At 44.4% G+C, this 24,051-nt stretch overlaps 1 protein-coding gene across 2 annotated transcripts in view; it reads right to left on the bottom strand.

Annotated features, from left to right (window-relative positions):
* PFAS (phosphoribosylformylglycinamidine synthase) overlaps positions 1–24,051 on the bottom strand; it is a 546,904-nt gene that overhangs the window by 484,221 nt on the left and 38,632 nt on the right. For both annotated transcript variants that reach the window (XM_069244293.1, XM_069244295.1), the window contains 3 exons: positions 16,980–17,115; positions 11,032–11,137; positions 10,132–10,318 (listed from right to left, as the gene is read on the bottom strand). In XM_069244293.1, coding sequence (XP_069100394.1) covers positions 10,132–10,318; positions 11,032–11,137; positions 16,980–17,115 — 429 coding nt within the window. The remainder of the gene's footprint in view (positions 1–10,131; positions 10,319–11,031; positions 11,138–16,979; positions 17,116–24,051) is intronic.

The following is a 24,051-nucleotide window of genomic DNA, read 5'->3' on the forward strand; positions in this document are numbered from 1 at the left end:
TGGGTTCAAAGACAAGGGAGACAGCACACTGCTCTTTTTTATCCCTCTTCAGGCACATTCAGCTGTTGCTTTCAATGTTGTGGGATGGAACGTCTATTAGCATTCCCATTTGTTAGATCTGGGTTTTAAAAGTGCACCTGCAAAACCAACCTTCTGCTAAAATATAGAGTGAGCTTAGGGGCCACCCCTTTCAACCATCAACTTTCTTTCCAATAGTTTGAGATTGTTAATCGTGTCTTGTCTGTGCCCAGTGGAGTCTTTCTCTCTCACTTAATGCTATTGGCTGCTTCAGAGGAAACTTGCTCCTCCACTTGAGTACCTGCATTGAACTAGCATGAGGGACTAATTGACAAGTACATCTCCCTCTATCCCCTCTTCCTGCATCCCTTCCATATATCTTGCTCTATTGTTCGAATGTTGCATGCATTAGCACATCATCCCAGACCTACTGGTTTTGTCAATGCAAGTTTTGAAAGAAGTGTTCATGTTAGCCCAATAGCAGTAACATGTTTTTATCTCTACTTGAAAGTCCATCTCCGCATTCTCACCCACTAGAATGTTTCACAGCTTGGTGTACTGGCACCAATTCCCCCCCAGGAGCATTATGGCAAATGCAATGGAATATGTATTTTTAGTTTACTCACAGATATTGAAGTGGTCCTCCTTTTGGTGCAGCCAGTGTTATATATTTCTGTACATGTGTTTCTGGATTATTGTCGTACACCAACACAGAGTAACACAATGGTTTAGGGGTGTAAGGAAAAGGCTCCCTGTTGCAGTTACCCCCCACTTTTTGCCTGATACTGATGCTAACTTGACTGAGAAGTGTGCTGGGACCCTGCTAACCAGGCCCCAGCACCAGTGTTCTTTCACCTAAAATGTACCATTGTTTCCACAATTGGCACACCCCTGGCACACAGATAAGTCCCTTGTGAAAAGGTACCAGTGGTACCCAGGGCCCTGTGACTAGGGAAGGTCTCTAAGGGCTGCAGCATGTGTTGTGCGACCCTTAAGGACCCCTCACCGAACACATGCACACTGCCATTGCAGATTGTGTGTGTTGGTGGGGAGAAAAAGGCAAAGTCGACATGGCATCCCCCGCAGGGTACCATGCACACAAAATACTGTCTGTGGCATAGGTAAGTCACCCCTCTAGCAGGCCTTACAGCCCTAAGGCATGGTGCACTATACGACAGGTGAGGGCATAGCTGCCTGAGCAATATGTCCCTATAGTGTCTAAATCCATTCTTAGACATTATAAGTACAGTGTGGCCATATTAAGTATATGGTCTGGGAGTTTGTCAAAACGAACTCCACAGCTCCATAATGGCTACACTGAATACTGGGAAGTTTGGTATCAAACTTCTCAGAATAATAAACCCACACGGATGCCAGTGTTGGATTTATAAAAAAAATGACCACAGAGCACATCTTAGAGATGCCCCCTGTATTTTACCCAATCCTTCAGTGCAGGACTGACTGGTCTGTGCCAGCCTGCTGCTGAGAGACGAGTTTCTGACCCCCTGGGGTGAGTGCCTTTGTGCTCTCTGAGGACAAACAAAAGCCTGCTCTGGGCAGAGGTGCTTAACACCTCCCCCCTGCAGAAACTGTAACACCTAGCAGTGAGCCTCAAAGGCTCAGGCTTTGTGTTACAATGCCCCAGGGCACTCCAGCTAGTGGAGATGCCTGCCCCCTGGACACAGCCCCCACTTTTAGCGGCAAGTCCAGGGGAGATAATGAGAAAACCAAGGAGGAGTCACCCACCAGTCAGGACAGCCCCTAAGGTGCCCTGAGCGGAGGTGACCACTGCCTTTAGAAATCCTCCATCTTGGTTTTGGAGGGAGGATTCCCCCAATAGGAATAGCGATGTGCCCCCCTCCCCTCAGGGAGGAGGCACAAAGAGGGTGTAGCCACCCTCAAGGACAGTAGTCTTTGGCTACTGCCCTCCCAGACCTAAACACACCCCTAAATTCAGTATTTAGGGGCTCCCCAGATCCCAGGAAATCAGATTCCTGCAACCTGAAGAAACAAGAAGGACTGCTGACCTACAAGCCTGCAGAGAAGGAGGAAGACGACAACTCATTCGGCTCCAGCCCTACCGGCCTGTCTCCAACTTCGAAAACCTGACCAGCGACGCATCCGACTGGGACCAGCGACCTCTGAAGCCTCAGAGGACTGCCCTGGACTACAGGACCAAGAAACTCCCGTGAACAGCGGCCCTGTTCAAAACCAGCTACTTCTTTGCAATAAAGAAGCAACTTTCAAAGACTGCACGTTTCCCGCCGGAAGCGTGAGACTTCACACTCTGCACCCGATGCCACCGGCTCGACCTGCAGAAAACAAACACCTCAGGGAGGACTCCCCGGCGACTGCGAGCCCGTGAGTAACCAGAGACAACCCCCCCCTGGGCCCCCACAGCAACGCCTGCAGAGAGAATCCAGAGGCTACCCCTGACCGCAACTGCCTGTAACAAGGGACCCGACGCCTGGAAACAACACTGCACCTGCAGCCCCCAGGACCTGAAGGAACCAAACTTCAACACAGGAGGGACCCCCCCGGCGACCCTCTGCCTAGCCCAGGTGGTGGCTGTCCCGAGAAGCCCCCCCGTGCCTGCCTGCAACGCTAGAGTGACCCCCGGGTCCCTCCATTGTTTCCTACCTGAAACCAGACGCCTGCTTTGCTCACTGCACCCAGCCGCCCCTGTGCTGCTGAGGGTGTACTTTGTGTGCCTTCTCGTGTCCCCCCCAGTGCTCTACAAAACCCCCCTGGTCTGCCCCCCAAGGACATGGGTACTTACCAGCTGGCAGACTGGAACTGGAGCACCCCTGTTCTCTATAGGTGCCTATGTGTTTTGGGCACCTCTTTAACCTTTGCACCTGACCGGCCCTGAGCTGCTGGTGTGGTAACTTTGGGGTTGCCTTGAACCCCCAACGGTGGGCTGCCTATGCCCCAAACGTGAGACTTGTAAGTGTTTTACTTTACTTACCTCCCACAGGAACTGTTGATTTTTGCAGTGTCCACTTTGAAAATAGCTTATTGCCATTTTTACAAAGACTGTACATGATTTTGTTTTCATTCAAAGTTCCTAAAGTATCTAAGTGAAGTACCTTACATTTAAAGTATTAACTGTAAATCTTGAACTTGTGGTTCTTAAAATAAACTAGGAAAAGATAATTTTCAATATAAAAACCTATTGGCCTGGAATTGTCTTTGAGTGTGTGTTCCTAATTTATCGCCTGTGTGTGTACAACAAATGCTTAACACTACCCTCTAATAAGCCTACTGCTCGACCACACTACCACAGAATAGAGCATTAGAATTATCTACTTTTGCCACTATCTTACCTCTAAGGGGAACCCTTGGACTCTGTGCACACTATTTCTTACTTTTAAATAGTATATACAGAGCCAACCTCCTACAAGGGGTGTCTGGAAATGCTGCTCAAAGTCTTTCCAGATTTTGTACCACTCACAGGTATTTAAGTGTTTGTCGCTACCAATGAATGCGACTAAACTGAAGTGACTTATCAAGCATTGCATGTACCATAATGAATCTGGGAGAAAACGTATGTTGCCATGCCCTGTAGCATGTGCCCCCTCCCCTTTGACTGGCTCCTCCTTTGAGTTACTGGCTGAAGAGCCCCTGTGAGTGCACGCACCTGCACTTCAAGAGTGCTACTTAATCTGAAAAGACTTTAAGCAATTTTTCCAGCCGCCCTCAAACTGACATGCTACTCCCCGTTGAGGAAGGAAAATAATCCTGACACATATCTAGTGATATACAGCACTGGCTGCAGCAACAAGGGGGCACAAATAAAAACTTGTGCATAAAGAGAGTTATCAAAAAAGTTACTTACCCACTCGCAGTCCAGCAACCACCACTACAGATCTTGAGCAGTCTCCACCAAAATCTGAACATGGTTGGAGAGGTCCCCTTGATGTTAGGCTCACTGGAACTTCAGATAACACTGCAGAGCCCGCATGTGCCACCTGGCGTGTTCAACCAGTAGGAGGCCTTCAGTCCCAACAGCCTCAGAGTCAACATCACTAAAATCCAAAGCCAAGGCTGAACAATTAGGATCATAGCCTGAATGTCCTGGACTCTTTCCAAGGAGAAAGACACAAAATCAAACCAGGTCCAGAATGGCTCGGATGAAGGGGAATGTAAGAGAAGGAGTCATGTGTGACTTTGACATGTTGACAGTGAACGCCAAAGAAGATGGGAAGTTCCCCGTAGTTGGAAGTCGAGGACTACTGCCGGATGTGAGCCTGATTTCAGCCATTCGTCAAGTAGGGGAAAACTTGAACCTCAGACTTCTGAAGATGAGCTGGCGCCACTTTCGTGAACACCCAAGTGGACTGGTGAGACCAAACGGGAGAATAGCGAACTGGGAATGTGCCTGCCCCACCACGAATCGCAGGTAGTGTGGATGGCCCGGCAAGAAAGGAATATGAAAATAGGTGTCCTGCAGTTCCATTGCCATTTCCTAGTCTCTGAAGTTGAGGACTGACAAGACCAAGGTCAGATTGAACAATCTTGCACTTCTCCTTCCAGAGGAAGGCTTTGAGAGGGCACATTTCTAATATGGGCGGAAGACCTTCATCCTTCTTGGGCACCAGAAAGTAAAAGGAATATCAACCATTTATCACTTCTGGCTTTGACACCCTCTCAACAGCCCCTTTGGCTAAAAAGACTTGCACTTCCTGTTGCAAAATGGAGAGACGATGCCCAATCTATCATTGCAGGGCAGACAGGGTTATGGAAGGTGCGGCGAGGAAGAAAGGAGTTTTGAGAACAGACCCTCTGCTAAGTATCTGCAGGACCCACCTGTCCCAAGTGATCACTTGCCAACCCAGGATTAATCACTGTATTCTGCCTCCCACCAGGTAGCTGTGCTCCATCAAGGGCACATTAAAGAGATTTAGCAAGGGGTAGGCTGGGCAGCACGCTGGCCTTGGCTGCGTGGGTTCCTCAACTGAAATACACCTGGGGCCCCTGAGGACGCAGACAGGCTTGTAGTAAGGGATGCCTCCTCCAAAAGCACGAAAGGAGTGTTGTGTAGCCATTTTAGTTATAGCTCCATGCACATTATTTTAGCATACTAGGCCTGCCGCTGTGTACTTTAACGTAGATATATTTTATTCAGCTTCATTTTATTATTCTTACAATAGCCACTTTTGCGGTTTTGTTTTATTTCTCTCTATCTAGCTGTTTTTGCCTAGGCCAGCACTATGTTCCCAAACAAGACATTCCTGCTCACTCTGTGCTTCTTTCAAGGCTTCAGTAAGATAGGTTGCCACTGAACGTGGTACAAGTTCTGGCTCTGACATTCATAGAAAAACACACACCCTTACATAGGGACATTTTCCCAGAACATCAGCTGTTTTATTATAAAAACACTTCCCTGTCCCTCACAATTTAGAGGGAGATTCCAGCCAGAGAACCACGACTGTATGCTGATTGCTGAACACTTAGCTACAGCTGCTTATGCAGACTTCAGGCCTTTGCTCAGGTATGGGGGATGATGTCTTCCCAGAGGAACCTGAAGGGCAGAATTAGAGCTTAACACGCTGTGCTCTATTATAGCCTTGGTAGGAATTAGTCTATTGACTCTAGTGACAATATGGTAGTGTTATTTCTATGCTTTACTCTCCTTGTCACCATTCTAATCTGGTCATGCTGTATCATCCTGGTTATTGCAGCACATGCTTTGCTACCTAAGATGCAGTTGCTTCATTAAAATCTACTGTAACTACTGTAACTACTGTAACTGAGTGAAACGGGTGAGACCTGAGTGACCACGGTTTCCCTGAGAAATCAATTATGTCATGCGCTCGGCTGCCAAATCATCCCTACCCTTGGGTAGAGATGAGGCACTGCTAGTCAGCCGGAGCAAAACCCGGATTGGGGCGACAGGGTCCACCCGTAGTGGGTCAGACTCAGTCTCTCACACCGCAGGCAATTCTGCCGCTCAAAATCCAGCAGTCTCATTAGAATAATATGCGACAGGATCATTGGAACTAATATGGTTGGCAAGGAGGGGCAGAGAGGCCCAGCAAACGGTAGCAGTACTCTTTAAATTGTTCGAGAGAACCATCAGCCTTGTCCCTAAACAGGTGCCTTCCATCAAAAGGCATGTCCATCAGGGATGACCGGACGCTGCCAGAGAATCCTGTAGATTGCAGCCATGCATGTCAGCAAATGGCAACACTGGTGCCAATAGCTCACCCAATGGAATCAGTGGTGTCCAAGCCACAACAAATTGTGAACTTGGCTGCATTACGACTATCCTTAATACCCTGGGCAAGGACAGGGCGAAGGCCGTCTAGCACACCAGGAGTTGTGGCACCGAATCCCAAAGGGCATGGGAGTTAAGGCCTAACAAGCAACTGGTGTTGACAGAGATGAGCGCCAGGCCAGTGGAGTAAAAGACCCTCTTGTCAAATTTTTCCATACATTTAGATTCTCAGTAAGGAGGAGTGGTGGGAAACCTGTTCAGATTAGACTGACTCATGGAAGCCTGACCCACAAGGCTTTCGGGTGAGGAAAAGAGGGTTGCCCAGAGCAGTACGATGGTGCCCAGCAATTAGTGGGTTGATGGGGGTCCAGAGCAATGTTTGGCCCAGGCCCCTAATAAAGTGTCCATCAGTGCCTCACTACACGGGAGGGGAGTGGCCGGGGGGAGGAGGGGCGGGGGTGGGCACAGCAGAAGTCTACCCAGGTTGAAGGACGTCACTAAGCAAATTAGTTTGTACCTCCATGGTGGAGAGCGAGGACTTCGGCCACCCTAAGAATAACCATAGCAAAGGAAGCAGATTCTTCTGTGGCAGCCCCAGGATGAGAAAAAAGGGCTGTCTCTGGAGAGGTATCGAGGTCACTAGCCTCCTCAAGCCCCACTTGTCATCATTGTTAAACTCAGCGAACTCTCCACTCCGGTCATAGGTGTCTGCACTCCCTATTTGGTCAATTCTAAGTGCTGCCTCCCTTGAGGAGCTGGAATGTGCAATGGAGGAAGCGCTGCCTCAGATGGATTTGGGAATGACTTTGGTCATAGTCGAATTGGTGGCAACTCAATGCTGAAGAGAACCATCTTCTTGTGGAGTTTTTTTTTTTTTTTTTTTAAAGATTCACCTGAAGACTTGAAGTTTGACAAAGACCAGCCTCTTGAGTGGCTCGACAATTCTGAGAACAGGAACAAACTTTAAACATGGACCGCAACGTGGAGTGGCCCAGACACAGAGTCTTTTAATTTTTCTCGACGTAAGAGTTTCGCTTCACGCTCCCTGATGGCCTTTGGGTTCCTTGATGCCTAACTGTGCAGGCCTTGGCATTGCAGTTCGACCACAGACACCACAAGAATACCTGGTGGGGATCTGTCAGACATTTGTTTGCCAGTCACTACAGGGCTTGAAACCTGTAGTTTTAGGGGGTGACATTCCTTGCACACTGGAAAAAAGTTGAAGTACAATGTCGCTGAAAGATACAAAGGGCTCTCTGGAACAGACTCTGACAGTGCAGAAAGGAATTCATATCAGCACACAGGAGTGAAGCCTATATAGACCCTTGTACCTTACACAGTGTAATAATATCAGTGGGGAGCCACAGATGCCACCTTCCAGAGGGTGGAGGTACTGATTGAAAAGTTTCTGGATCCAGTCGAAGTCCTGGGGAATATTCAAAAGGTGAGGAATCTGCGGCTAGACGCCTCTATCAGAAATGCACTACTAATGCATCGGGGAGTAATTTGTTCTAGTATGGAAGAAGTGTGCTCCCGTGCCCCTTAAAGATGAAGTCTCCCTGCACAGGAAAAAAAAAAAAGAGAACCTGCAATAAACTACAGAAGTCTGTTACCTGAGCAAAGAGTGGATTAAAGAGGTCTCTCACAGATAGCACGTCAGATTTGTTCTTAACTGTAAGCCTGTTGTGTGTAGACATATTCTAGGAGCAAAGATGGAGAAGGATTTCTCCCAGTGATCTGCAGTTATTCACTTAGAGTCTGATGGTACTCAAAGTCAGAGAGAACTGTCAGAGTTCATACACTCCACAAAGACAGAGCATTTACTTTCCGGTTCCTCATGCTCTGTACTGACCCCTAGGATTGACCATTTTCTCCTCTGTTCCTGGCTTGCCTCTCATTTCTCTGCATCAGCTGCAAAGAGTCCAGAACATGGACTGAGTCACTGCAGCACTGGAGGAAATTGCAAAGCAGAAATCACCAACAGGACTAAAACTTCAGTCATCAAAACAATCTGTGACTAAATTTGACAGCCATCTTAGAATGCTCAAAGGGTATAATGTGTCTGTTAATTAATGTCTGGTAAAATGTGAACAACAATTTAACAGACAACTACTTGCAATCATGTTTATCTACATAGGCATACAATATCACCAATAATATCTTATTGTCAAAATTGTAAGCATTTATGAGTCTTCACTTCCATCAGCCTAATCGGGTTCTAATGTACTCTACTAGTCGAAATATTTAACTAATATTTGAAAAAATATTCATTATGATGAATTATAAACTGTCTCCAGAAAGGAAAAGCTATCAGCCAAACAGCATTTCTGTCTCCCTGCACAGCTAATTTGCAATGTTTCAATAAGTTCATCCAATCATGAGGGGGTGGTTCAGGCAATATATGTGCATTAAATAGCACCAAAAGCTCTGTGGGAACCACCACTAAACTACAAAAACGTCTGCAGCGAATACAAAACGCCTCCGCCCGCCTAGTCCTCGACATACCCCGCAACAGCCACATCTCCGCCCACCTGAGACACCTGCACTGGCTTCCCGTCAACAAAAGGATCACCTTCCGGCTCCTCACCCACGCACACAAAGCCCTCCACAACAAGGGACCCGAATACCTCAACCATCGCCTCAGTTTCTACACGCCCACCAGTCAACTTCGTTCCGCCAACCTCGCACTCGCCGCCGTCCCTCGCATCCACCGCACCATAGCAGGTGGGAAATCCTTCTCCTACCTGGCAGCCAAGACATGGAACTCCCTTCCCGCCAACCTCTGGACCACCCAGGACCACCCTGCATTCCGGAGGCAGCTCAAAACCTGGCTCTTCGAGCAGCAGTAACCCCCTCCCCCTAGCGCCTTGAGACCCTCACGGGTGAGTAGCGCGCTTTATAAATGTTTTTGATTTGATTTGATTTTGATTTGTGGCGTATTTGGTTACACTGCTAAAACAGATACAAGTGTATGCTTTCTGGTACCACCAAGACAACAATTTAGACCTTGTGGCTAAATCGATACTGATGCTAAAACAGAAGAGATGCAGGGAAAAGGGAATGTGTGTGGGTGAATGGCCTGTGAAGAAGGAAAAATGTGTGTGAGGGGTAGGGGTAAGAAGACTTAAGTAAAGAGGAGCAAAATAAGGGAATACAAGGTTTAAATGTAAAAAAATATAACAAGGGTGGATGGAAAAAGGGAAACTGACAGCCTAGAAAGAAGGTGGATAAAATTCTAAGAACATTGTGTAAAGTCATACTGGGACAAAGGACAGAGCGGAGGAATGAAGACAGAGAGATTACACCACAATGAGATGAGGGCACGAGGAAGAGAAGGTGTAAGAACAGTGGGAAGAAGGCACGAACAGAAGGAGAAGCAACATGATAAGTCTATGACTGGGCCTTAACAGAATGTATATCAGAGCATTCAGATGTTTTTAAAGAGTAGTTCCCGCAACATTTAACATCATCGGCTGCAAACATACTTTTGAATAACAAAGCCCTGAGGTAGCATGGGTCAAAAGGAACATGATTTGAAGTTCAACGCTTGGTTCTGATAAAGCAGAAAAGCAGCCAAATCAACTGATTGGTTTTATTTTGATGAGCTAAGTCTGTACACCTACACCCTGTGATCTTGAACTCTATCTTATCTGCAGACATCTAGATTCAACTCAATCCAGAGGAATTCCACCACAATAAACTGATCCTAACTTGCGCCCCACCACAAAGCCCAGCCTCATTCCAGGACCAGCCAATATCTTGTACATGGGTGACACACCACTCATGTAAACCAAGTCATCACAGCAAACTATTTCTGCCATTTGCATGAGAGCCCAAAAGCTCATCCCTTTACCCACTAAGTCAAACCACCCCTGGGGCACATGGTTTCTTACCAAGATCCTTGTTTGCCTTCTCCAGGGCTGCACGGCCTTGACCCAGCACATCCACCTCAAATACCTTCTCAGGACTTGCTGTAATGTTGAAGCTCTCAATGGGCTGGTCATAGCGACACTCTGTCATGCGGTCATAGAGGGGAGCCACAATTGCTTCCTCCTCTAATATAGATGGACGATTCTGACACTGGCAAGAAAGAAAATGCAAAATAAGAATGTCAGAGGATGGAACAAGTCGAACAGTTTGATCACAACGTTACAGAACAGTATTTTAACCCCCTAAAACCTAGCACTCTCGAGCCCACTTACAGAATGCATCCTTTTGTCGACCTCCAATTACATAATTAATTGCAACAGTCAACGCCATTCACAAGTTGTGAACTCCAAATGAGAAACTCTTTTTGCTATTCTCCATAGGCATAGCCACCATTTCACTGCTTCGACACACATAATCTACTTTGCGTCTGTGTTTACCTTAGTTGTCTCCCTTCCCGCCTCTTCTCTCTCGGTTGCTGCTCAAGTGCTTGAACTAAATGAGCTTGTTCCCTCTACTGACACTTCAAGAGCGCATTCTTTAATCCAAATCATGAGAAGTACGGTCATGATTACTTTAGGTGAATGGGCCCGCAAACATTTAAGTTAAAGTGCATTAGACAATTAAGAAATTGAGGCCTATTTAAGCACAGAGACAGCCAAGATCAAGGGTGAACAGAATTTAAGATATAGAGATCAGTGGTGTGTCTTATAAAAGTTTAATAAAAGATGATATAGAACTTTTCAAAAAGAGTCTTGGGCACAAGCGCCTATTCCAGAGGCTAGTAAAATTCTTCCAAGAATAGCCCACAGATTGTTAAAGTCAAGGTCTTGTCCTGATTCACACTCCCCTCACCCCAAACTCACCTTGATCAGGTACCTTTGTGAGCACTCAATTCGATCCACATTGCTGAGGCCGACAGCTTGACAAATAGACACGGCATTGGTTGATGCAGCAGTGGAGAAGTTCAATCTGCCATGATCGTAGGACAGAAGAGATTGTTTAAAATAAGGATAACAAAACAGACCGAAATGACTGCAAGGCAGATGCTAGAATTTTATTTCAGAACAGAATGTCACACTTTAATTCTGCAGCTCCAGATGTATCGCCTCTCAGAACAGAATACACCTACTGAAACAAAGTAAGATGGTGTCATAGCTAGCCATAATAGAAAGTTATGAAAGTAAGCTTAAAGTGAGATCCAAAATTCACTACACCATCTCACTTAGCCTTAGGGAACAAATGAGCACATACCCTGCTTTGACAGCAGTAAACAGACCCACATTAGACCTAGATACACTTCAACCGGAACACGAAATGGACAGATCATTGCTAAGCAAATAGGTGAGACCCTTGCTAACCCAACCTTCTTGAAATATTTATAGGTAGGCTGTGTGCATCCTACTGTTTCAGAGTATGAATCATCACCCTCCAGCCATAGGAAGACAGATAATACATTTCTATGGTCTTGATGTGCCATGTCAACCCGGATCACACCTCGTGGTCACAGGGCAAGATCTGGCACTTCTACAGCCTGGGACAGGACTAGGTCTCTGCACACATGGTAGATGAGCTTGATGCCACGGCCAAAATAAAAGCAGGATACCAGAGACACATGTATTCTGGTATGAAGAGGAGTTATTTTGTTTATATACCATGCAGGGGCTTTCCCGTCCTAAGAATATGTTAGCATATTTGGCCTAGTAACACAACAGTATGAAACTGTTCTTTAAAAAACAGAAATATCCAGAAACACAAAATCTCAAAGGATTGTCTAACTTCCTCTCAACTAGTTATGCCAAATTTCGTTAGGTCATACTTATTTGAATAGCGCATATCAACCAGGAGGGTATCCTGACGCCTACAGAAAGAGATGCAGAGCCATTTTTCAGTTTCATGCCAAATTCTAAGATCGAGCTGGTTGCCCTAATGCGGTGAGGGAGATCGGTCCAGGCTTTGCCAACCAAATAGGTAAAGACACGGCCCCCAGCTCTGGGTTGGTGGATGCACGGGGAAAAGAAGGCTGGCCGAACAGAGATGTGAGGTTGGTGTTCAAGACTGATGCAAATGTTAAGATATATATATATATATATATATATATATAATTCAGCAAATAAATATATATATATATATATATATATCCACACTGAAAAAAACAATGGTTACAGAGACGTTAGTTAGGAAATGGAAATTCTCACCATGAACAGGTTTCTCCTTAATAGTTTTACTGCAAATATTACTTTGATATAATCAATGATGTCATCAAAGATTTCATGAGTGTTGCTATATGTGAGGTAATTAGCAGTACATGGTGAGGGTAAATTGCCATGGTTTTGCACATTTAACAAATAAGCCTAACTATAATGTACCCATAACCTTTGGTCTTTTAAGTGAATGTTTATGTTTTTTTTTAATCATATTTCCTAACTATAACATCCCTGTAACCTTTATTGTTTTCAGTGAATTTCTATGTTTTTTTTTTTTTTTTTTTTTTTTTTTTTTTTTTTTTTTAGCAGCCATTCCCCTAAAACCACCCAACCCTGCGCCACACACAGCCTTTGGCCGTGCATGGCGGGGGTTGGCCGCAGGGCCTGGCCTGTGGCCAGTCCTTGCAGCCAAACCTTTATAACCACCCAACTCCGCGCCACGGGTTGGACACAGGGCCTGCAGCCAACTCCGTACAACCACCCAACCCCAAACCACTTAGAACGAGAAATGTTATGAAAAATTGAACAAAAATGTATGTGACAACTACAATGAGTGAGATCACCTTTCTGTACGTACGTTAAATATTTGAAGTTGAAAAGAATTTAAGCTGGGAAATGACAAATTACACACCTAGAATGGAACCCTCAACCTTCTGTGTAAGGGTCTGAAAACTTAACCACTATGCCGCAAGTGAGTCCTTACTACGCAGTGTCCAGACATCTCTATGATATTCAATCCAAAGATGGTGATGAGAAAAAGAAGTAAATGTTCCATCACTAGGAACGTTTAACATTCATAACACGAGTAAATAAACAGACACACTGCCGTGAGATACCAGGATTTGTACCTTCAACCTACTGAGTGACACTCAATAGCTTTACCTGAAGGCCAGAGGTGACTCTATTGTGCACCAAAACTTAAATGTAACATTCCAACCAAACAGCTTGCTAGTGTGACATTTTGAAGTCATTGTATGGGGAGACCATTGAAATAACAATCTCCTCTGTCTTCCATCCGGGAGAGCGATACAGAGAGGGGGAGAACGAACCATGGAGAGAGCCTCAAGGCCCCGTGGTCCCACCTAGATCCTGGCTCTTGTCTCCAGGGAGCTATTTTTTTTTAAGCTCACTGCTTGCAGGAGAAATGTTTTCATCTCTTTTCCTGCACGCTTGTTAGCATGCACGGAAAGAGCATAAAACTCAGCTTTCAGCAAGCTGAAAGCAGAGTTATGTTTGCTTTTGCTTGGCAGGAGCTGTGCATGCTAACAAGTCAGCTCCTGGTAAGCAAAAGCAAACAGCTACCTTTTGAGGGTGGGCACCTTGGGAGGTAGCAGGAGCTGGCCCTGGGGGGTGGGGGTGGTGGTCCCAAGGGTCATCTATGGTTCCAAGAAGGTGGTCAAACAGCCCTCCTCCATCTTATGAAATTTGTCCAGGGGAGCTGGCAGTCCCTGGGTCCGAGGGGCCCAGGGAACCACCTATCAGGTTTAAGCTCAAGGGAGGTGGTGGTTCCCAGAGTTCGAGAAAGCCCTAGGAAAGGGGGGCAGAGAGGAGGGGGTTATGGGGCATGTACCCCCTCCTTTGATTGTTTTTTTAAATCACGCCACAATTTGAGAATACTTTGAAGCTGGGAGGGGGAGGGGGCGGGAGGGTTCAGTTTCCTGGTTAAAGTGCTGGCAGCCAATAAGGTCTCTGCACGAGACTGGGTGCATTCGCGAAGCCTTTGGGCCTCCAGATATGCAAATGTGTTTTTTTAATAAAAATATTTCAAAACCTACTGAACGGAGTTACACAGAAATAACAAAAATCACTCTTTCAGAGCCTGTAGCTACCTTCCTGTCAAATCCGGTGTAATTCTGTCCAGCAGTTTGGGCTAGTCATGTCTAAAATCTCTATGGGAATTAAAATCGAAATGCAATTTTTTTTTGCCCCATCCCCTTTTTCTCTGCCCCAGCTTTAGAGATCGCCCCAAAACGTCCCATGCACCACAAGATTCTTGGGCACACTTTTTTTTGGATAATTTCATGAAGATTCTTCAAACTGTGCCAAAGATATAGGCAAATGCTTTTTCTATGAAAACTAGGTCCTAACTATATCTACTAACTGGTGCGTTCTACATAACTTTGAACCTCTTTGTAAAATGAGCGGTGATACTGATAGAGGGGTACACGTAGTCCAATTGCTGGTGATTAGGGCTTGTGCGACAGACCATTAAGTGAGCCCTCTGAAGACTTTCTTGAGTTTAAGGGTGTAGGAACAGGTGGATGTGATCATGTTGGCTTGGCTGAACAACAAGATTGGATTGTCAATCGTGATTCCCAGGTTCTTGGCAGAGTTGGATGGGCTGGGACTTGATCCTAGCTGTGAGGGCCACCAGGGAGAGGTAACATTTCCGAACAGGACCACTTCTGCCTTGTCAGTGTTGAGTTTTGGGCAGTGACTATTCATCCAGTTCATGATCGTGGACATGTAGAGTTCCCTAGTGGACGAAGAGAGTCTTGTTGGCAGTTTCCAAGGGGGTGAAGCTTGGCCAGGAGTTCGGGTTGGTTTCCCGGGTGTCTGTCATCGGAGTGTTTGATAGCACGGGTCTGGTTGAGATGCAAAGTTGCTTTAAATGGATTTAATTTTGTTTGTGAAGTAGTGGGACAGCTGAGTGCAGAGGTCCTGTGAAGGGGTAATGGTCATGTAGCTGGCGGCATGGGACATGAATTCCTACACTATAGGGAAGATTTCCTTGGAGGTATTAGAGCTGTTTGGGATCCATTCAGTGAGTGCTTAGCGCTTCGTGGTTCTGAGTCTTGGCGGTAGTTCCGAAGAGCTCTTCTGTAGGTGTCTGTATATGAACTTGCTGCAAATAAAGCCACTCAAATGTTACACACAACTCTCTTGCTAAACAACTTACCTTTGCCCCAAACATTAATGCAGTTGCTTGATTTGACTCAACTGTCTATTATGAGCCCTACAGTTAGAAAGTCTCAGAACTCTGATTCGGGCTCTGCAAACGTCTTAGCACTGTTTTTTGTTCTTGCTTTAGTTACTACCATGTTATAATCAGAATAAGGAAAGAGATCCAAATTGGTTTCTCAAATAGCAACTATAGAGAAGCAAAGATATTTAAATACAGAGTGTGTGCCCGCAGGTTAAGTTATCTTTCCAATCTCACACTGAAGAACATCTAGGTTAATGTTCACTTGAATTCAGGAGGGGAAAGAGACATGTTCCATGGATCTCTCCTAAGGTTTCTAATGACTTTGAAGCATACCTTGACTTTGGAAGTACCAGTGCACATTCAGCAAATACAAATTAAATTAAATCTTGTACGTCAGAATATGGAATTTCAATTATCCATAATTTCAGAAAAGTAATAGTTTAATCTCAAACTGACCCTTAAAATAATTCAGACCCAGCTATCAAGCAACCAATCTATAACCGAGGGAATAGTCCTTTGAGGACTCGCAATAATCTTTTTTAAGCAGGTATTTTGGGTTACTTTCACCAGACTTCCTAAATTCACTGCCCAAATATCTTCCAACATGCAAATGGACTGTATAGAGATGCTTGTCTGAAGTGTAATCAGAGCATATATCAGTGATGTCAGAATACCCCGCTAGGCAAAGAGCAGAAGACGAAAACCCAAAACGGCATGCACGAGCAGTTGAAAGACATCAAATGGTTAGAATGTGTTACACATCATCAATAAGAAGAAGCAAAAAATCAGTTATGGCTTCTATGTGCCTCATAGCTATCGCTATGGGAAGGTTGTATGGTTTGAATTATTTTTCTACTGCTGGCAATGTCTAAGAATCTACATAATCACAGTGCAAATGAAGGCTGCAGTACATGACCAAGCCCACTACCTTGCTGTACAGGGCTTTGCTTGTTGTATCAACCACATTTTCTATTGCTGGAGTTAGCTTGGACCTCTGTGTTTACACAGATTAGCACTGACAGTCATCAAGCAGTATGACTGAACAATATAAAACCAACAATAATAATCTGAATCACTCACCACTCCAGCACCAAAATGGTATTAAACGGGCTATTCTAAATTTGTCTTCAGAGGCATCAAGGAAAGAGTTATTTGGAAACTGCAACCACAGCAAAATGAAGCCACCAGAGTTTGAATATGGGAAAGTAGCACTACTACACTTAGACTATGCTGTATGAAAATCCTTGTGAAAGGCACACAAACAAAACTTCACCCATTAGCCATCATACCTTGCAGACAAGCTAAACATCCTGGGCCAGTCTAAGTAACACATGACCACTCGTTGGCATACAATCCTCACCCCCCTCATTTAAGTCCTTGGCCCACACTTTTAGAATTTCTCAACAATAATTCACTTTAATTTCAGCCACATATGTAATTCATCAACCCTGCCAAATTGATACACAACCAAAGATATGTAAATAAAAGAACATCAGTGTAAAGCAGCCAGCTAATGTTTGTACATCTGCTTTAAGACTAACATGAAACTCAGATATTATAGTTTGTACCAATCTCTGACAAATTATAATTTCTTGAAGACCCCTTCTCTATTTTCTCCACACCTCTTTAGGAACTTTTGTTTGCAGTATACAAGAGCAAATCACCTGTCTCCAACAATTACCTGGGTCCAATCTCCACCAGAAGATCTGAAGGTTCTGGCATAAGGAATGAGGAGCTGGAAATATCATGAGAATCAAAAGGGCAGCCAAACAACCACTGCAGGATCGCCTTCTCATGAGAACTTGGTGGAGTATCTCCTAAAAGAGTGAAGGAATGTGGGAAAAGAGAACAAAGAGTAAGATGAGTAAATAAGATCATGGAGAGAAAATAGCAAAAACAAAAAACAAAACAAAAAAAGGAGGAGTGAGAAATGACCAAAGAAAGGGGTGATAAAAATAGTAAAAGAGATGGGAACAATGGAAAAGACAGTTAAGACAAAAGACAAGTGTGAAAAAGGTAGGCTACAATTAGGCAAAGAAATAAGAACACTGACTTCATACCAACAGCATTTTTGTTTCAACCCCCCCAATCATGTATACATACAAATAAAAATAAATAAAAAAAGAGGGGACAGCTGTCAATTAGACTATATGAAACCAATACCTCTGATCTTCAAATGAAGTATGATGTCTCTTTAACATATCACATGCAACAGAAAATTACATGCTTTGCCCTACAGTATGCAGTCTTTGCAGTGCACAAATGTGTTGCGCATTCTCAAGTCTCAATGTGCTGCGAACACTTGAATATTCACAATGGTTCTCAATTGTATCAGGTGAAGAAACAAAAGTCTTAATTGTAGGTCACAGTGACAGTCTCCCTTGATCTTGTACATTCTTCACTACAATGTATGGGGTGCCCCAGAGATTTCAAATCATTGACTATACTGGAGTTGCACTATGTTCTGCATTTGCCTCAGCATAGTTTTAGGCATAAATGGCAGGTGATTAGCATATTTACAGACATATACGACCAGTGGTACACCCAAAATATACATTGTGGCACAGCACAGAAGGACTACTGTCCGTTTACCAGGCTATGGAGAAATGAATGGTGGAAGCAAATGGCTTCCTAACTTAGTATGAACTCAAACAAGAGGCTTAGGGGCTCTATATATGGTTCTAAAAAGAAAATGATTGAGTCAGTCTCTACACATTTTGTACTCCATAAAGATTTCTTTTCCACAAGTTTTGACCTCATGGAGGTTTAAACATATAACTTAAGAAAAGGAGGGGAGGGGAGGGGGAGAAAGCACTGAGGAGCCTTACTATCTCCCAAAAATGATAATCAACCAAGGTAAGGTCCATATCTGTTAAATCAAAGTATTTTGTTTCAAAACCCTGCTAACATAACCACTGCATTTAGAAAAAGCTCCTCGCCCACAAAACACATTGGCATTTACACTGAATGTAATAGGGTGCATGTGGATGTTACTTAGAATTGGTAAATGCAACAAACACGTAGTATTTATAGTTGAAAATGCAGAGCAGGACTTAAGACCACTGTCCAGAATAGGGAAATAAATCTTCTTGTGAGGGCTGCAGGCTGGGCAAGAGCTTAACATCATTGTGTCCCAGAGTACTGACTGGGAAAGCAATTATTAAATAGGGACTGTATTACACTCTCAGTTATACCACCCTAGACTGGAACATGTGGGGGGGTCAAACAAAGAATCAGGGCTAGCCTACAGAATATCTTACTATCCATAGTATACAACCAGAGGTAATAGTGATGTTTTGAACTGGGGCAACACAACTTGGCTCCAGCGAGCCCATCCTATTTAAAACAACTTGATTTAAATGATTGAAATCACTGAATTTAGGGATGCAAGAAATGTTGGGGGCAGTTCAATGATACAGCTATAGTGACATGGGTGTCTCCATAAATAGCTGATTTTATCTGTGGTAGGAAAGATATGTACGGACTGGGGGACTTGGGGGTGACTAAAATTATGCCTGAGAAATCTAAATCTCCTGAACTAGACAGTCAAAATGGCAGTGGTGCTCAAAGGAATAGTCTCAACAAGCATTATAGATCATCACATGATGCCAAAGGAAGATGTCAGGCCAAGGTGAGAAGGAGCTACAGATTTACACTAATGTTAGAATAACTTTGGAAGTAGGCAAAGGAAGAACTCGCCAGGAACTACATCACATGTGACACACTGCACAAAGAGTCTGGGTATCGACTGCTTCAGTTAATTTGTAAGTGATAAATTAGTGACAAGCTCTAGGGTGAAGTCAAATCTCCCCCAACAGAGTCGAGGAGTAGGAAACCCACCCAAAGAAACATGCCATAATTTGCACTTGGAACGCATGGGCTGCTATCAAGTTTTAAAAGACGAAGATTTTGTCACTTTCATTCTAAAACTAAATAGTCTATGATTCCAGGATATCTGGAACCAAGAGGATGTTGCATTAACAACTTTCCAGAATTTGTGTCTGTCAGATCTTAGGGACTTAAGGGAAAGTATTGGGTGGTATGGCAACAATGCTTCTTCACGCTGTTTTTGAAGGGTATCCAAGCCTAAAGCTTAATCTAGCTCCTCTTTTGGTTACAGACAATAAATGTTAATCTGAGCCAATACTTCAATTTTTAGTTACTTGAAGAAGGCCGGGAACATAACAGTATTCTTCAGTCTCAAAATCAAGATTGAATTCTACTTTTTGATCAACAGTGAAAGGAGTATTAAGGTCAAGCAGCACCAATTCTGAAAAGCCATGGCCTTTACATCTGCAACCTGTTACGCAGAGATGATATTGTTTTATACCCATTTTATGGTTGTCAAACATTAGCCAAAAAGAAACCAATTCCAGGACCAAGATTGCGGCTTTCCATACGGGAAGAAATGTAGAGATAATCTTTTTAATTGGAGTAATTTACCCAGTCAGTAGGAATCCTGAAAATCTGGCACCAACCTGTTCCTCTCGAACAAATGCCAGACAACCCCTTTTCAGACTGAATAAATGATGGGTAATGTGGAGTTGGAGCCTGTATAAACTATGTACATATCTGATGTAACAAGCCAGCTGGCAACAGGCCTGACTGGTCAAGAACCCATCTCATACGTCTACTTTCAGGGGGGCTAACGGAAATAACAGTGCGCTCTCACAATTTAATTCCAAGTGAGACCTTTCCTTTAATGATGCATAACTCTGGATCTATTCGTTGCAGTCTAGATTCTCCTTTGCCAAAGGAACACAGCGCAGTCACCGGTGGCACCAACCCCAACTGGAAAATGATCAGTTCAGTATTCTGCGTGACTGCAGCTTAAACTGGCATCATTCCCAGAAACATAGGGGATAGAAAGATGGTTCAAATACTTGGAATAAGGGAGACGTCCTCCAGTCAGTGGAACTGCACCTGTTATCACAAGTGTGAAGGATGACTACCTTTCTTCAGCTAGAAAGGCTGCATCGGGCAAATAGAGCAAGCTACAGCCATAAAATAACATGGTGAAGCTACAATCGCACCCTTTAAGAGGACAGGAAATGCAGCAGCTCCACACACAAATGCTCTTCCCGCTTCCTCCCGGGCAGCTAGGATGTGGAGTCCTGCTGGCTACTGAAAGTCACAGTTCAACTCCAGAAGAAGGCAAGTAATCTTTCTCTCACCCTCAGAAAGGTGACCTCATGCTTTAACACCTTTGGGGCCAATCTGATGGCCACAAATCATACAGTAATAAAAGTAAGTCTTCACAATGCCACGTGATTTATCAAGCAGATATAAATATTTTGGAATTTCAGCCATTATTGTCCAAACATTAGCTAATAAGCTGAGAAAACACACAAGTTCTTGCCTCGAATACACACTTTTCAATAATGTTATCAATATATTAAGTCAGCCAAGCAAAAGTGACTAATCTAGTAGGCTTGGCTGCACAAAGGAGAAGTATTTAGAGTTAGCTGAAGGCCTACCAGTAGTTCACAAGCAACATGTTGGGGAAGCCGGTTGTAATTTGGGGGGAATTCTCGGTTTAAATTGTTTTTAAAACCATGCTCAAGGTGTTATACAGCTCTGACTTTTTTATACTGTATAATGTAACCGCAGAACCTAGACTTTAAAAAAAAAATCCTGCATCACAGGGGATCCACGGGCCCACTAAAAAGATCTGAGGATCCAAAAGTGTAGCAGGATCATATCTTCTTAATTCACTACATTGTCAGATTTGTGGTTTCCAAAAGAAACCATGTTGATAAGCAAATATTCCTGGGGCTCTAAACCCACCCCACCCCACCAAGAGACTCACATGAGTTCCAGGTGGCCAGAGGAAACATTTCACAGGAGAGAAAAATGCCTCATTATACGGACATCTTGGCCCTACAGTCTCAGCACCCAGAAAGCAGCAAAGCTGGACAGCGATCGCCAGCGCATGGTATCGTACTTGCTCAATCAGACGGCGTTGGACATCGCAGAGCCAAAGTTTTAGTGTAAAGGAGCTAAAGAGAAGGATTCCTGTTGTTGATGGCGGAGCTGTTTTGAGGTTTCATTTCTCTACCTGTCATGTGCTGGTAACCTCTGACAGTGTGCAATACCTTGAGCCCCTTGGCCTGAGTTTTGGCCACACCCCCCCTTTTCTTTGCTCCAACGGAAGAAGGGCAGTGCACCGGAGATTTCAAGTTTGGAAAAAGGCACTATATTGTGGTGCCCATGAAAGAGCAGCTTGAGCGTCCTCTGACACTAAATAATGAGTGTTGGAGTCTGAAAGTGCTGCTGAGCTTGAGCTATTTCCCAATTAATGGTGCTTTGGTCTGCACGAGATGATTTGTGCCCTTGATCAATGAAGAGCACATTGTTTGTAGTGTCTGCCACAGAGGAGAGACACTGGTGCATTGCTTTAAGACATTGAGATTTTCGAGTGAGCTGTGGGTGTTTGCCAGGAGGGCACTCCAACTAAGCAGTACTTTTCTCACGAAGAGGCCTGAATTGAGAGGCCCATGCGAAAGAAAACAACAAAAGAAAATTTGATGGACAATAGAAGCCTGCCAGAGAGGCTTTTTGAACGGACTCTGGGCATAGTTGGTTTCACAAGAGGTTTCCGTGTGATTGTATAGACTAGGTGTTAGTGGAGAAGTGTGGCTCAATGGTTAGAGCGGCAGACCCTGAAGCAGAGATCTGGCTCAAGACCAGGGTTCAAGTCCCGCTTCGGCAGGTCTTGGGCTCAATTCCCCTTGACCAGATAATTCTCGCCTCGGTGCCTAATCTAATTCATGGGTCCCACTCTGCAACTCTGGGCAATAGCTTGCTTAATCTCCACAATGGCCCCAACAGCGCTTGGATGCCTGGCTTCACCCTGGGGGTGCTCAGCAGTGGGCGCCTCACAGGGAAAAGCCAGGAGGGGTTCCATAGCGGTATGAGTACAGCGCCTTGAGACCCTAACGGGTGAGTAGTGCGCTATACAAGTGCTAATTTACATTTAGGTGTTAGGAGACTGATTGTTTTGCTGCCATTGTTTTAAAGTACTATTCTGTTTAGTAAAAGCAGAATAAAGTCCATTTTCTGTGGAAAGAGTACCCCCTTTTCACCTTAGAGCATTGATGAGAGTCACCACTGTTCCACCTTAACATACAAAAATTACTGAAATGCAGAGGAGCCCTAAAAATGTTACTAGATAATTTTAGGATTTGCTTTTTGGTTAGGGTTGTGAAAAATTATTATTTCATTTGTAATAGTGGTCACTACTTTCTCCCGTTGTCTATATGTTCTTAATAACGTGTTTTCTAGTGTCTTTTAAACATGACGTTGTCATTTATGGGTGGGATTGTTTTTCTCTACTCAATTGACTTCTGCACCCACTTCCCAACCTATGTCTTTTCCTACTATTGTTTCTTTGCACTCTTTTCACCCTTTTCCTGAACATGAGCAGGTTAGAAGATCAGAATTCGTAAGCAATTCTTTTGTACAGCTTCTGCATCAACACTAGTTATTAGTGAACTAATTGTTGGGTGTGTGATCTTATGCCACCTACTGCAGATAGAGGTATTCCTTATTTTGTCCTGCCATATGTGGCCTTTTGTGCTACTTCATGTTCGAGGAGACCTGTCCAGAGAGAGTTACCAAGTACGAGAATTTTGCTCCAGCAACATCTCCATGGCCTTATAAAAATAGACCTGGACTCAGATTAGCATGAGAATAGGTTTATTGCCTATGTAAGGGCAAAAGGAGGGTTTGTGGTTCTAAAAATTCTGGACCCATGTAATTTACTTTGCCACAGCAGTACGATTTTAGTATCAAAAAACCGATAATGACTAGTACACTAAGCATGAGCATTTTCGCTCAATTCCAGCAGCGTTTTCACCTCGAAATCGCCATTTTCGTCCTGCACTCGTGGCTCCCATTTTATACACAGCAGCCATTTTAATAATACAGTCAGATTTGATTCCAAGGACACATACACCTTGATTGACTTTTCTCTGACCTGGGCAAGCTGGAACCATTGCCTCAGGCCAAACCTGTTTGGTCAGTCCCTCTCCCAGTGGCCGAATCAGATAGCATCAAGGCACACCATGCCATAAAACCCTTATTATCGCTCACACACCCTGCCTAATCTTGCTCACACCTGCACCTGCTCTTTTCTTATTCTTACTTTACGAGGGGGAGGTGCCCGTTTTTATTGGGGGTCCACATTTATCTGATGTAAAATACTAAACCTTGCCGGGTAATTTATTATGGGTTGGATGACATGAAATATGAGGTTTCATCATGACACTGTTTTTTCCTTTGTAGTGAAAACATGTGAATGACCAACCAAAATGTCAAGAATGTTTGCCTGAAGCTTAAAAAACTGTATATAAGGAAACCTGACTTTGCATTGAAACTCAGTCTCCTGAGAACATACAAACCGTGCTGTTGTACTTCTAGGACGCTTGTTACTTGGCTGCAGCCAATAAATTCGATCTTTGACTTCACCTAGAAGACTCTGAGTTTCTGTAGTCTGAATCAGGAAAGTACCCGAGGTCTTTGGGTGTACCCTGGCACCGCTGGGTTACCGGATCAGTACCGGTTCTGAAAAACCCAGTACCTCACGAGGCTCCCCCTGACCGCGACTGCCTGACTCCCAGATCCCGATGCCTGGAAAAGACCCTGCACCCGCAGCCCCCAAGGACCTGAAAGATCGGAACTCCAGTGCAGGAGTGACCCCCAGGAGGCCCTCTCCCTTGCCCAGCTGGTGGCTACCCCGAGGAGCCCCCGCC

The sequence above is a fragment of the Pleurodeles waltl genome, chromosome 7, assembly GCF_031143425.1.
Source record: "Pleurodeles waltl isolate 20211129_DDA chromosome 7, aPleWal1.hap1.20221129, whole genome shotgun sequence".
NCBI classification, from domain to species: domain Eukaryota; kingdom Metazoa; phylum Chordata; class Amphibia; order Caudata; family Salamandridae; genus Pleurodeles; species Pleurodeles waltl.